The sequence below is a fragment of the Desmodus rotundus genome, chromosome 10 (assembly GCF_022682495.2).
Source record: "Desmodus rotundus isolate HL8 chromosome 10, HLdesRot8A.1, whole genome shotgun sequence".
NCBI lineage: Eukaryota > Metazoa > Chordata > Mammalia > Chiroptera > Phyllostomidae > Desmodus > Desmodus rotundus.
This window is the reverse complement of record NC_071396.1, coordinates 19,708,266-19,723,495: the sequence shown is the minus strand read 5'-3', so window position 1 is coordinate 19,723,495 and position 15,230 is coordinate 19,708,266. Positions and strand designations below refer to the sequence as shown.

Here is a 15,230-nt window from a genome sequence, read left to right as displayed (position 1 = left end):
CACCCTGAAAGCCTAAATTCACAAGAGTTTGCACATTCTTTCTATGGAACTAGTAACAATAGCTGCAATTTATTGAGAACCTACTATGAGGTAGATCCTGTTATTACATTTAGTCACTCCCAACAATCCCACAAGGTAAGTACCGCAACCATTCCTCATTCTAGACAACACCACCAGACTTGTTAGAAGGTTTAAGAAAACTGCCCACAACTTGGTAAGCAAGAACAGTCCCAATTCAATCCTAAGCGGTCTTAATTAAAGAATCCTCATTGTATCTGTCTGTACGTAGGAGTGACAGGCGCTTACCAGAATGATACACTACCATGTACTGACTACTGAGAACCATGCCAAGCATAGCATAAAGCATTTTAAATGTATTTCATTTAGTACTTACAGAATCTTGTGAGGTAACTATTAGCCCCATTTTACAAAAAAAAGAAACTGATGTCTACTTTCATTTCAAAAATAAATGAACTTATCCAAATTCCAACAGGAAAGAACAGAGAGAAAGTAGCAGGAACGAGATCTCTCTCTCCAAGCCATACTGCTCTGATAATCACTAAGCCACACTGTTTATTGGGCACTTCAACTAAACCAAGATGACCTCTATCATCACATTCAAGTATATTTTTACCATCCGTTTAAAAGTGATTTTTTCTTTAAATGTCATTTGTTCAAAGGTTTGACAGTTTATAATCTTCATTTCTGCTATTAAGTTATAAACCATGTGATTTTCAATGAAACTTATTAAACAGTTACTAATGACTGTGCTCTCACAAGCAATTATCCTGCAAGATTATCAGATTAGGAGACAGCAGTCTGTACTTGTAAAACCTTGACACAGGACTTCAAACATCTTAGAGTTAAGTCACTCTGCCAAAAATTTATCTATAAATTATAAGAAAATGGCTTAAATAAGAAAAGTCTATATAAAGTGTCCATTCCACTGTGCAAGATATACTATAATCTGACACATTTTAATAGTATAAAACTATATACAGAATTAGTATTCTTTTAATTGACAATTGCTAAATTTATAGTTTAAAAGTGATACACACACTACTTCCTGTAAGATTTTCTTCCTTACAAACCATAACAATGGTCCACAGAACCAGCCTCTACCACCTGACCACAAACACCAATGTGAAGCTGGAGGAACACTCACAGCAGGCAGAGTAATGCAAAATTTAGTATGTATCTCGAACTGTAGCCTAAAGCTAAGTACATCCTTGCCACAGATGACCCCATTAGACAAATAACCGAATTTGGAAAAGATCAGAGCAAACACATTAACTTTTTTTAAAAGATTTTATTTATTTATTTTTAGACAGAGAGGGAGAGAAACATCCTTGTGAGAGAAAAACAGCGACTGGGGTGCCTCCTGGATGCACCCCACGCGGGGCCTGAACCCACAACTGAGGTACGTGTGCCCTGACCAGCAATCGAGTTGGCAACCTTTTGCTTTGTGGACGACGCCCAATGGAGCCGCACCAGTCAGGGCCATACATTAACTTTTGTCATAAATACCTAGTGTGATAAAAACTACACTTCCAGATTTTCAGAGCAACCTTTTAAAGTTATGTCATAAAATGTTTCCCTGAATCAAAGGATCTTTATTTGTAACTGAAAACATTCAGATTCTTCTTAGAAAATTCAAAAAGGCAAACATTTGCCCTGGCTGGTGTGGCTCAGTAGCTTGAGTGCTGGCCTGTGAACCCGAGGGTTGCTGCTCCGATTCCCAGGTGGGGCACATGCCTGGGTTGTGGGCCAGGGCCCCAGTAGGGGGTGCATGACAAGCAACCACACACTGATGTTTCTCTCCCTCTTTTTCTCCCTCCCTCCCCCTCCCTCTAAAAATAAATAAATAAAATCTTTTTTTTTAAAAGGCAAACATTTTAAGCTAGTCATGTGTACATGCTAACATTTCAGAAACTAAATAAAAACTTCTTCTAGCTGTACAGTTATGTAAACAAAAGAAAATTAGAAAATAAAATGAGTAGTGACCAGATAATTACCTGTTTCTTTAATGGTAAGAATAGAAAGATGTGCAAACAACTATTGTACTTCTATTAAGAAAATTGGCAGCAGATCAGCTAACAGATGACACTACAGAGCTGTGTTTCTACAGTACTTGTTTAAGTGTATATTATTGATTATGCTTTACAGTTGCCCCAATTTTACCACCTTTGCCCCCTTCTGCCTGGTACCCCACTTCCCTCCAGCAATCCCCTCTTAGTTCATGTCCAAGGGTCGTGCATATAACTTCTAAGGCTTCTCCATTTCCTGTACTATTCTTAACCTCCCCCTGTCTATTTTGTACCTACCATTTATGCTTCTTATTCCCTGTACCTTTACCCTCATTCTCCTCCCTCTCCCTCCCCACTGATAACCCTCCATGTGATCTCCATTTCTATGATTCTGTTTCTATTTTATTTGTTTGCTTTTTTGTCTGTTTTGTTTTTTAGGTTCAGTTGTTGGTAGTTTTGAGTTTGTTGTCATTTTACTGTTCATGTTTTTGATCTTCTTTTTCTTAGATAAATCCCTTTAATATTTCATACAATAAGGTCTTGGTGATGATGAATTCCTTTAGCTTTAGCTTGTCTGGGAATCACTTTATCTGTCCTTCAAGTCTAAATGATAGCTTTGGGGAGTTATCTTCGGCTAAGATGCAGGTGTAGGTAGAAACCCTTCGCTTCCATGCATGACCAAAAGGCAGATAATAACCAATCTAAAATCAATAAACAACCAAAGTGCCAGAAAATCAAACTGCATGGAACTCTGACAACCAAGGAATTAAAGAAAAAGTCAATCAGAACAACCAGACTGTAAGACAGCTGACCAAATGGGGGGGGGTGGACATGTCACGACTCAGAAAAACCAAAGGGACGTGGTAGACTGTGGGGGTGGGGCTGGCTGCCAAGCTGGGGGTGGGGGGCAATGTACAAGAGGGGCTAATTTAAGGGGAAAACTGAGACTCAGAGCTGACTGCAGACTATGACAGAGGTTGCCAAGGTGGGAGAACCTCCCAGTCTCACACAAGAGTTTGTAAGTGAGCTAGAGAGCAGGTAAGCTGCACTGTTCCCTCTCTGGCCCCTCCTCCACAGGCAGCGCAGCAAAGAGAGTTGCCCTGCCTAGGTAAATACTTAAGGCCCCACCCCCTTACAACTTAAGACGTGCGCCAAGACAAAGAAATATGGTCCAAATGAAAGAACAGAGCAAAGCCTCAGAAAGAGAACTAAGCGAGGAGGAGATCGCCAACCTATCTGATGGAGAATTTAAAGCCCGGGTAATCAGAATGCTCACAGATCTGATTGAGTTTGGTCAAAAAATGAACACACAAATGAAGGATACCCAAAGTAAAATAAAGCAAAATACTCAGGGAACCAACAGTGACAGGAAGGAAACCAGGTCTCAAATCAACGATTTAGAACAAAAGGAAAAAATAAACATACAACTGGAACAAAATGAAGAAACAAGATTTCAAAGAAGTGAAGAGAGTCTTACAAACCTCTGGGACAACCTGAACCGTTCCAATATCCAAATCACAGGGGTGCCAGAAGGAGAAGAACAACAGCAAGAAATTGAAAACTTCTTTGAACAAATAATGAAAGAAAACTTCCCCAATCTAGCTAAGGAAATAGACTTCCAGGAAGTCCAGGAAGCTCAGAGTGTCCCAAAGAAGTTGGATCCAAAGAGGAACACACCAAGGCACATCATCATTAAGTTACCCAAATTTAAGATAAAGAGAAAATCCTAAAAGAAGCAAGAGGAAAGGAGTGCCCATTAGGCTATCAGCTGATTTCTCAAAAGATACCTTGCAGGTAAGAAGGGGTTAGAAAGAAGTATTTGAAGTCATGAAAGGCAAGGACCTACATCCAAGATGACTCTATCCAGCAAAGTTTTCATTTAAAATGGAAGGGCAGATAAAGTGCTTCCCGGATAAGGTCAAGTTAAAGGAGTTCATCATCACCAAGACATTATTATATGACATGTTAAAGGGACTTATCTAAGAAAAAGGAGATCAAAAATATGAACAGTAAAATGGCAACAGGCTCACAACTATCACCAAATGAACCTAAAAGAAAAACAATGAGAACAAAAACTAAGCAAACAACCAGAACAGGAACAGAATCAGAGAAATGGACATCACACGGAGGGATTTCAGTGGGGAGGGGAAGAGAGGAATGGGGGGTAAAGGTACAGGGAAGAAGAAGCATAATTAGTAGGCATAAAATAGACAGGGAAAGATAAAAAATGGTATAAGAAACACAGGACTCAAAGAACTTAAATGTACAACCCATGGACATGAATTAAGAGAGGGGAATGCCGGAGGGTTGGGGGGACAAGGCAGAGGGGGGATAAAGGGTGTAAAATTGGGAACACTGGAATAGCATAATCAATAAAAAATACTTAAAAATAAATGATAGCTTTGCTGGATAGAGTAATCTTTGTTGTAGGTCCTTGCCTTTCATGACTTTGAATACTTCTTGCCAGCGCCTTCTTGCCTGCAAGGCTTCTTTTGAGAAATCAGCTGACAGTCTTATGGGAACTCCTTTGTAGGTAACTGTCTCCTTTTCTCTTGCTGCTTTTAAGATTCTCTCCTTATCTTTAACCTTTGGCATTTTTATTATGATGTGTCTTGGTATTGCCCTCTTTGGGTCCAACTTGTTTGGGGCTCTCTGTGCTTCCTGAACTTGCATGTCTATTTTCTTTGCCAAATCAGGGAAGTTTTCTTTCATTATTTTTTCAAATAAGTTTTCAACTTCTTGCTTTCTCTCTTTTCCTGGCATCCCTATGATTTGGATGTGGGCATGCTTGGAGATGTCCCAGAGTCCTCTTATTCTCTTCTCTCCTTTTTTTTTTTTTTTTTGAATTCTTTTTTCTTCATTCTGTACTGATTGCTTGTTTCTTCCTTATGTTCCAAATCATTGACTTGAACCCCGGCTTCATCCCCTCCACTGATGGATCCCTGTAGATTTTTTATTTCACTAGTGTAGCCTTCATTTCTTCCTTTATGTGCTTGCCATACTCAGTGAGATCTTTAAGCATCCTTATCACCAGTATTTTGAACTCTGTGTCTGATAGGTTGGCTATCTCAGTTCTGCTTAGTTCTTTTTCTGGAGTTTTGATGTGTTCTTTCATTTGGGCTATATTTCTTTGTCTACTCAATTTAGCAGCCTCCCTGTGTTTGTTTCTGTGTATGAGGTAGAGCTGCTCTGACTCCCTCTCTTAGTGCACCTGTTAAGTTGAATGGGGCGGAGCCTTAGGTATTCACCAAGGCGGGGCAGCCCACTTCACTGCTTTGTGGCTCTGCATGTTGGGGAGGGGTCAGAGAGGGGACAATGCCACTGCCTGGCTGCTGGAGGCTTGCTCAGCACTCACCCCTTTTCCAATCACTTCACCCCCTATAATAGCATAATCAATAAAATATACTTTAAAAAAAGAATAAAAGTTTTCAATTATTTTAAATGTCTGTTACTAAAAAATATGGCATATCCATATTTTGTGTGCAGCCACACTTCACGGAGCAATGCACCAGTTAGCATTTTTGACAAATACAAAATATAAATGCTTATTTCCAAAAATTATACAATCCTAACTTCATTCGTTTTCCAGTTATACAGCAAGGAAATCGTGGGTGTCCTTCACTCTTTCTCTTCCCCCTAACTTCAGTCTGACGGGAATGCCTGTTGGCCCTACCTTCAAAAGACACCCAGAATCTGAATGCCCTCACTTCCCTCACGGTCACACCTCATACACCACCATCACCTTTTTTTTTAAATCCTCACCAGAGGACATACCTGTTGATTTTAGAGAGAAGAAGGGTGGGGCAGTGGGGGAGAGAAAGAGAGAAACAGGGATCAGTAGCCTCCTGTTTGTGCCCTGACTGGTTATCGAACCTGCAACATTTGGTGTACAAGGGGAATGCTCTAACCAACTGAGCCACCCAGCCCCCGGCCAGGACCATCCTTTATTTTCCCCTCCTTATATTGGGATGATATTAGTTAATAAAATTACATAGGTTTCAGGTATAAAGTTCCATAATGCATCATCTGTATACTGTGTTCTGTATGCACCAACCCAAGTCTCCTTCCATCACCACCACCATCATCCATTGTTAAAGTAGCTTCCTAAATGGTCAGCTTGCCTTCAACTTGCCTACAGCTGGTTTCCAACACAGCAGTCAGTGAGCCTTTAAAAATATAACAACTTGCCAGTCGGTAATGAGGCCACATCACTCTTCTATCAAAGCCTCCAGTTGCCCCCTATTTCTATCACAGTGAAATCCAAAATCCTTGCAAAGGCCTTCAAGATCCTAGGTGATCTGATCTGATCTGTTCTATAACCAACTTGCATCCCTTTACCTGTGTGACCCCAGCCCCTCCCGGTCCCTTCCCAACTCCACTCCAACTACCCTGGCCTCTGTGCAATGCACTGAGCTGCCTTTGAGGCCCCACGACTAACTCCCTCACATACTCCCACCGAGTCTTCTCAATAAAGCCTATCTGACCAGCTTATTTGATACTACAACCTGCCTCAACCCCACATTCCCTATCCTCCTTAACCAGCTCCCATCTTATTTCCATACTACTTATTACCTAACAAACTAGATAATTTATTTATGTTTATTCTTATCTGTCTGCGCACTCTCCCCCTACCCTAAAATGTAAGACCCATAGAGCCAGGACTGTCTACATGTTTTGTTCACTTTTATATCCTAAATGGCTAGTACAGAGACCAGCCTGTACGTGTTCAATAAGTGTTAAAAGGTCCTGGCCGGGTAGCCTGGTTGGCTGAAGTGTCGTCCCATACACCAAAAGCCTGAGGGTTCACTCCCCAGTCAGGTCACATATCCCGGTTGCAGGTTCAATCTCCGGTCAGGGCATGTATGGGAGGCAACTGATATATGTTTCTCTCTCTCTACCCCCTCCTTTCTCTCTCCAATAAATAAATATATCCTTAGATGAGGAGTAAAAATAGTAATAATAAATGTTGAATGAATTTTTTAAATGTCCAACTCCTTGGTGGCCACTTACCACAATGACACGAAACATCTGAAGCTAAATTCTGAGCTCTCAACAGGGTTACCACAGGTAGTGTTACTACCCTAAAAATGGAAAGGTCCACTTCTAGGACCCCCCAAAATTTTTAATTGTATGTTCACACAAAAGCTTGTATACAAATGTTTATAGCTGCATTATTCACAGTCAAAAAGTAGAGATAGCCCTGGCTGGTGTGGCTCAGTGGATTGAGTGCCAGCCTGTGAACCAAAAGGTCGCTGGTTCAATTCCCAGTCTAGGGCACATGCCTGGGTTGCAGGCCAGGCCCCTAGTAGGGGACGCACCAGAGGTAACCACACACTGATGTTTCTCTCCCTCTCTTTTCCCTCCCTTCCCCCCTCCAAAAATAAATAAATAAAATCTTTTAAAAAAATAAAATAATTTTTGAAAAGTAGAAATGATCCATATGTCCAACAACTAACAAACAGACTAAAGAAATGTGGTATATCAATAAAGTGGAATACTGCCCTGGCTGATGTGACTCAGTGGATTGAGTGCCCACCTGTGAGGCCTGTGAGCCAAAAGGATCACTGGTTCGATTCCCAGTCAGGGCACACACCTGGGTTGCAGGCCAGGTCCCCCAGAAGGAGGTGTGCAAGAGGCAACCACACAGTGATATTTCTCTCCCTCTCTTTCCCCCTCTCTCTAAAAATAAATAAATAAAATACTTTTAAAAAAAATAAGATGGAATATTATTCAGCAATAAAAAGGAATGAAGAATTGACATATACTACAAAATGAATGACCCTGGAAAATATTAGGCCAAGTGAAAGGAGTCAGACACCCAAGGCCACGTATTGTATGATTCCATTGATAGGAAGTGTCCAGAAGAGGCAAATCCTGACAGAAAGTAGATTAGAGATTGCCAGGGGAAGGTCAGAGGAAAGGGAGAAAAGGGAGTTACTGCTAATAAGTACAGGATTTCTTTTGGAAAGATGAAAATGTTCTGGAGTTGGAAAATAGTGATGGATACAAAATTCTGTGAAAACACAAAGAAGTACTTAATTGCATACTTCAAAAAAGTGAATTTTATCTCACATTCTAAAATTCAAAAACACAATCAAATAAAATGTTCATCTGAATGTTCACTGCTCCCTAATAAGGGAAGGCGAAGAGCTGGGAATACCTGCTTGGTGGTACTCAGTTCTAAGAATCCCATCTACCAAGCAATCACAGCAAAAAAAAAAAAAAATTTAAAGGGGGTGGGAGGTTGTCATCTGTAAGCAGCAGCAAGCAGAACTTTCCCTTCACATCCAATCCATTCAAATCCTGTCTTCAACACAGCCATCTCGCGCCATGGTCCACCACCTACCTCTCCATCACCTCTCTCACTGGAACTAACTTGGCAGCCACCATCTCCTACCTCTACTCTTGCTCCCTGCAGTTTGTTCCCCACACGACAGTTACTGTTCTTTCTGAAAATGTATCAGACCACTGCACTCTCTTGCTCAAACCCTTCGACGACTTCCTGACACACTCTGACTTTACCCTAAAGTCCTTACCCTGGCCTCCAAGGCCCTACATTGTACTGGCCCTGTGGCCTTTCTAGCCTCATCTCCTACCATTCCTGCCCTAAAGGCTTTCTTCCTGCTCCTTAAATATGCCAAGGTCAAACAGGCCCAACTACAGGGTCTTTGCACTGGTACTTTTTGGCTGGAATGCTCTTCCCCCAGATAAATGAATGGTTCACTACCTCATTTGTTTCACACGATGCTTAAATGTCATCTCCTCAAACAGGCCCTTCATTACATCTAATCTAAAGTAACACCCTCTGTCACTCTAACCTCTTGGCCTGAATCTGCTTGATTTCTCCCCATAGCAATTACTACATTTTTTTTTTTGGCTCGGTGTCTGTCTATCCTAATAAAAAGTAAACTCCTCAGGGTAAGAACTCTTGTTTTGTTCACTGATGTATCCTCAATACCTAGAACTATGTTCAATTCAAGGAAGGTATACAATATCTCTTCAAAGATTGAATTTATAGGCTAAATTAGCAAGATCATATTCGTCAGAGAAATATGTACTCAACTACCATACTTTTTTAAATTACAATAAGCAAAGACTTAACAATTTGGACAGAAAACAAGTCAGTGTTTTACAAAATTGCCTTTCATCCAAAAGACCACAAATTTATAGGACAAAATACATTTGTCATATTATGCATCTAAATCCCTTTGAATATTTCAGTTAAATATTAACTATGAAGTTAACATTCACACTGGTTAACCAAGCCTCTGACTTGTCTCCATCCTACCTGCTCTCTTACTCTTACATCTCAATAAGTAGACTCACTTAAATGTGGATCTCTTACAGGTCCTTTAAGTACTCAAAACCCCATTCGTCTTTACTCGCATAACAACATGCTTCAAATGACAGTAACATCTATCTCAAGCCCCGAGGAACCTCCGTCTTCCTCCCACCCCAGGATGAGCTAGTAGGGCCCACACTGTACTTCCTAGGTATCTCAGATCCGTCCCTTCCGCTCTGCTGCCTGTGCAGCAGTTGAGGCCCTTACTCACTTCTTTCTTGGGGTCCTCAGCTGGCATATCCAGACCATCCACTGAGAGATCCCTTTATAATTTTAAAAATATTTATTTATTTATTTTAGGGGCGGGTGAGTAACATCAATGTGAGAGAAAGCATTAATCAGTTGCCTTCCAGAGTCATCCCAACCAGGGACCTGGACCAAACCTGCAGCCTCAGCATGTGCCCTGACAGGGAACCAACCCCAGACCATTTGCCCTGCAGGATAAAGCCCAACCGACGGAGCCACACTGGTCAGGCCCTTTTGATGTATTCATATAAACCCAACATCTTTACCCCTTCTCAAAAACCTTCAGTGGTTGCATGTAACTTTCAAGAAAATTGTCAACTCCTTAACTTAGTGTCATCTCCCGTCACTGCCCTCCTACTGCCACCTCGAACACGCCAGGCTTTAAGATAATTCATCCACAGGAACTACTTAGTTGCCAAATACATTACCTTGCTTTTTTTCTTCGTTTTCCAATGTTGTTTCCTCTCTGTCTGAAACACTCCTTTCTACCCTTCGTTGCCTCGTGAAACCTTTAACTCTCGGCTTAGATGTCAATTCCACCAGAGGACGTTCCATGGCTCTCTGATTTAGATATCCTCTTCTGTTCTCCCACAGCACTTACAAATACCATCCTATGTGAAATCAGTGCTCTTGTAACTCAACATGCACTATGTTTTGTTTTCTCTGTGTCCTCTGCTAAACTGTGAGTTCACTGAGAGCAGGTCTGGTAGCTTCTTCACTTTCATTCCACAAGGAGTGACACACAGTAGGGGTTGTTAAATGAATGATTTATGAAAGGGGAGGGGGGAGGGAAGGAAAGAAGGAAACGATGAGAGGAGGGAGATAGAGGGGGAGAGGAAAGGAAGAAAGAAAAAGGAGGAAGGAAAGAAGGAAAGGAAAGGGGGAGCCAGAGAAAAGAAGCAGGGAAGGAAGAGGGGAGGGAGGAGAAGAGGAAGAAAGAACACACACACAAGCAAAGGGCATCTAAACAGGCATTTATAATCAACCCACTATTTGTATATGACCAAAGCCAGCAATTACTGAAGAGAAAATGATACATGTGAAAAACCCATCTCCCACATTCAAAGTACACTATCCACTATCGAGTCTGAAATGTCTAGCCTATCCATCCCATTTCACTTGAAATTCTACCACAATGTAGTGTAAATAATACAGATGCGGGAAGAAGGTAGAAAATGAATCTGACATAATTAAAATCTTGGAATAATTTAGAAGCTTTAATAATCTATCATTTCCTGATAATGTGCTATTACTGACATCGAAAGGTCTAACAAATTATGAAGAACAGCCCTGGCTGGTGTGGCTCAGTAGATTGAGTGCCGGCCTGCAAACCAAAGGGTAGGGGGTTCCATTCCCAGTCAGGGCACATGCCAGGGTTGTGGGCCAGGTCCCCAGTAGGGGCCCCACGAGAGACAACCACACACTGAGGTTTTTCTCCCTCTCTCCCTCCCTTCCCCTCTAAAAACAAATAGGATGTTCAAACAAAAAGTATGAAAAATAAATTCAACATAACACCTATGTTAAAACACAAAACTGTTACTGGCTTAGTCAGATTTCTCAAAAACACACCGGACAAAAATATCACAAGACAGCCCTGATCAGTGTGGCCCAGTCAGTTGGGCATCATCCAGCAAAGTGAAAGGTCATGGTTCGATTCCCCAGTCAGGGCACATGCCTGGGCTGCAGGTTCACCCATAATCAGGGTGTATAGGAAAGGCAACGGATCGATGATTCTCTCCCTCTTTCTCCCTCCCTTCCCCTCTCTCCAAAAATAAACAAAATCTTTTTAAAAGATGTATCACAAGATAGTGTGTACCAATCAGTAAAGAGGCTTTAATTATTTAAATAAATTCCTGAAGGTGGTACCAGAGGAAAAGTGCTTCTAGAACTTGTAATACTTAAAATGACATAAACATTTTTATTTATTTCAAGATTTAAAGCAACCAAAAGAACATTACTAAACACTTTTTCAATTACCTGAACACGCTGTCACTTAATAAAATTCTAAAACATTCTGGGCCCTTGGCTGGGTAGGTCAGTCATTTAGAGTGTCATCCCCATAGGCCAAGGTTTAGAGTTCGATCCCCCATCAGCGTACACACGAGAATCAACCAATGAATGCACAGATAAGTAGAACAACAAATCAATGTTTCTCTCTCTCTCTCCCTCCCTCCCTCTAAAATCAATAAATTAATTTTTTTTAATTATGTGACTAATAGGACATAACAAACTTCAAAGTATAAATATGTTTAGTAAGATCTAATAAATGGCATAAACCCCTTTATAGCTCAATTATCATTACAGAAATTGGGAACATGAAAAAAGAAAATTTAAGCCCAAAGTTATCAATACGAAACACTTTTTGAACTGCAATTTTGTTAAAGCAAAACACCAATCATGGGCAGCCTCTCAACTTTCACCACACAAGAAATTTAAGTTGTAAGAAATAAGCTAACTTTTTTAGTACTACTGATTACTAACTACTAGTTCTCTAAAAAAAGACCTACTATATATAAAAGAAATTTGTTCTTGTATAAAATTAGAAGTTTATTTTAATAACTCCTTTTAACACTACTAATACCTTTTTTTTATAAGCAGCAATAATGGAAATGCTGAACATTTGTAAGCAGTAGTTCTAAAATGATACCCCAAAATTTGCATTTGCGTAACACTCACTCTGAAACTTTTAAGGTTAAAGTTTCCAACATACTTTCATTTTTTTGAAGACAAGTTGAAAAAAAAAAGAGAAAAGGGAAATGAAAGAAAGGAAAAAAATAATAAAATCTAAAAGACCTTCAACTTACTACATTTCCTCTAACCAAACACTAACAAGTACTACATTGGGAATTGTAAAACAACATCATTCATTCCAGCGAAAGCCTGCATTATTCAAGCTTCCAAACCTATTATACATTATTCAGCCCAACACTTTTCTTAAATTATTGTCCAACAGCAAGGTATCCGTTTTTCCTAATAAACTCACTCATCACTGTTTTAACACAGGTCACAGGAGTTAGTCTCATCTAACAAAACAGGACTCATTCGGAAACATTACTGATTGGCTTTTCCTTTACTTGGAGATAGGAATTCAGCAGATACAAACATTTTCGGTACTTGAGAGCACCCCAAAGCCAAAAGTAAAAAACCTAAAAGTAACTGGACTGAACTCAATTATTTTGTACAGTTGATAAATATTTAAATAGCCACAGCTTTTACTTTCTCCCCTAAACACAAGCATTACACATTTTAATTTGGACGCAGTACTCTAAAAAGCAGTCTTGAATCTTAAGAGTGAAGTGAATTTGTTTAAAAATTGTTCAAAGGAACTGTCAAAAGTAGATGACATTTCCATTTGAACACACTATCTGTTGCACTTCTGTACTTGTGAACACACTCTACGCTTTTCAAGCACTTCTGAATTTGGGTTGGATAAAAACTATCTGCAGGCCTCTCAAGTCCCACCAGTTGAATCTAGTTATTTCAGACTTCTAAGGCTTTTATTCTAGGGTGCCTTTAAAAATGACAGCACTCATTTGCATACTCTCTAAAGTGGAGAAACAGCCTGTACTTACTTTTATTGCTATAATTTCTTCCACCAATGAAGCAAATTGTACTTTTTGGACAGTATCTTCCATTCGGTTAACACGCTTACACGTAATAGGAACCGGGCCATCAGTTTTAGCACAATGCATTAGTGCATCCGACAATTCCCAGACCAAAGAGATCAACAAAGAAAAATAAACCAAATAATCCTGGAAACACAAGGAACAACTGCTATCCCTGAGCTGTGCAAAAATGAGGAAAAATTCTCGTGAAAAATCTTTCAATCCACACTATTTTCGCGGCTAATCAAATAGGTCTTCTGCTAGAAATTCACAGTACTGTTAAACACAATAAATGAGCTTTTCCTTCATCAGTGTAACCGATAGAACCACAATACAGCTCAGGTTCTCGAGTCAAATTACTTGACCTGCTTTTTCTGTTTTACCTTTCAAACACTCTAACGTAGTTATTTCCGGCAAAAAGAAACGTTCTATATGGGACAACCATCCTCAGCGCCCTACCCTGAAACCGGCTCCAACTCACAGCACAAACGTCCACACCACTGACCCCTCGTCTCCCGGGGAAGGCTCGGCACCCAGCGCCGAGCGCGACACTCGGAGCCCCCACACACGACCTCGACCCAACAGCCCCCACTTCGGAATCCTAGGACCCCAGAGGTGCGTTTTCCGTGGACAATCTTACCTTCATGGTGATTCCGGGATCGCGATGCCCTCGCAAACACCAGATTCACCTGCACCTGGAGGGGAAACAAAAGACACCCCGTCAACGCTACAGGCACCCCCCTGCACGGGCGGAGGCGGAGAAGCCAAGAAAGACCGTCGAACCCGCGAGACGCCTTTGCGGGGCTCGCTCTGGCCTCGCCACCCCGCACACCCCGCCACCCACACAGCTCGGCAGCTTAGCGTCCCCATTGTCGGGACCCGACGGAGTTTCCCGTCTCCGACAATGACGCCATTTCTGTCAGAGAAGAAACTCACAACAAACCGGGTCCGGCCGGGCCTCGGCGCACCCCGCGTCCGAGCGGGCAGCGGGCCGCAGCAGGACTGACCCGCGACGCCGCTGCCCACGTCCCGCTCCGTCACGAGGACCGACCAGCGGAGCAGACCCCGTCTGCGGGCCTTGGGGACAGGGGACGGGGAGAGAGGACCGGGAGGCAGCGCAGCCCCCGCGCTCGCTGAGCCCCCACCGCGGCCCTCGCCGAACCCTGAGCGGGGCCGCCAGGCTGGGGCGACCGCGGGGGGCGGGGGCTCCGCAGGCGGAGGCCCCGAATTCGGGCGTCCGGCGAGCCCACTGCAACGATCCTCCCCGCTCGTCCGCCGGGCCCCGAGGCTCCCTAAAGGACCCCTGACGAGCCCGCGAAAGCCTCAGAAATGCCCTACCTTCCTCGGAAGCGAGCGCCAACCCCGGCGCGTCCAGAGTCCCCTCCCCGGCTCCCCCCCAAAACCAGCAGGCCCGGGGGAGAGATGGGGGAGAAGGGCGGCGGGTCCAGCGGAGCCGAGGTTGAAGCTCCGGCTCCTCCTCCTCCCGCGGCGGCGACTGGTACCTTTGTTTAGCGGCCGCTCGGGCTCCCTCGCTGGGGGGAGGGGGACGACGAAAAATCCTCCCGGACTGGAGTCCGGGCCCCCGTCGCGCTTCCCTCCAGAGGACTGCGGCCACAGACCCTCTGCGGCTCCCTCCGGGCAAAGGTCCAGGCGGTGGCCGTGGCGGCGGCAAGCTCAGCTCAGGAGTCTCCTCCGCTCCGGCGCCCGAGCTCCTCACTCCGAACTCGACTGACGGGCAAACATCGCTCCCCCCGCCCCGAATCCCCCCTTCCCTCCGCTCTCCCCTCCCCTAGGCTGTTTCCCTCCCTACCTCTTTCCCGGATGGCCTCTTAGACGACCTCGGATTGGCTAGCGATTTTTAGAACCCGCCTATACCTTGTCTTTATTGGTCCCCTGGATACAAACAACGACGCCATTTTCCCACCAGTTCTATGGAAACAGAAAGTTACACCTCAAAGCTTCCCGGGAAATGCAGTCCGACTTGTGGGGCCAGTGCGCAAGCCCTCGCCC

General features: G+C 43.0%; 1 protein-coding gene across 8 annotated transcripts in view; it reads right to left on the bottom strand.

Moving 5' to 3' along the window:
- Positions 1 to 15,229, bottom strand: part of ARID4B (AT-rich interaction domain 4B) — a 136,613-nt gene extending 121,384 nt beyond the window's left edge. For 4 of the 8 annotated variants that reach the window (XM_024561755.3, XM_053912409.1, XM_024561756.3 and 1 more), the window contains exons 1-2: positions 14,723 to 14,982; positions 13,861 to 13,915 (exon numbers count right to left, since the gene is read on the bottom strand). In XM_024561755.3, coding sequence (XP_024417523.2) covers positions 13,861 to 13,866 — 6 coding nt within the window. In that variant the 5' untranslated portion in view covers positions 13,867 to 13,915; positions 14,723 to 14,982. Of the gene's footprint in view, positions 1 to 13,860; positions 13,916 to 14,558; positions 14,983 to 15,030 lie in introns of those variants that run through there. The other 4 variants (XR_011650521.1, XM_053912408.1, XM_053912410.1 and 1 more) reach the window with 2 other exon arrangements.
- Position 15,230: the final 1 nt, after the last annotated feature.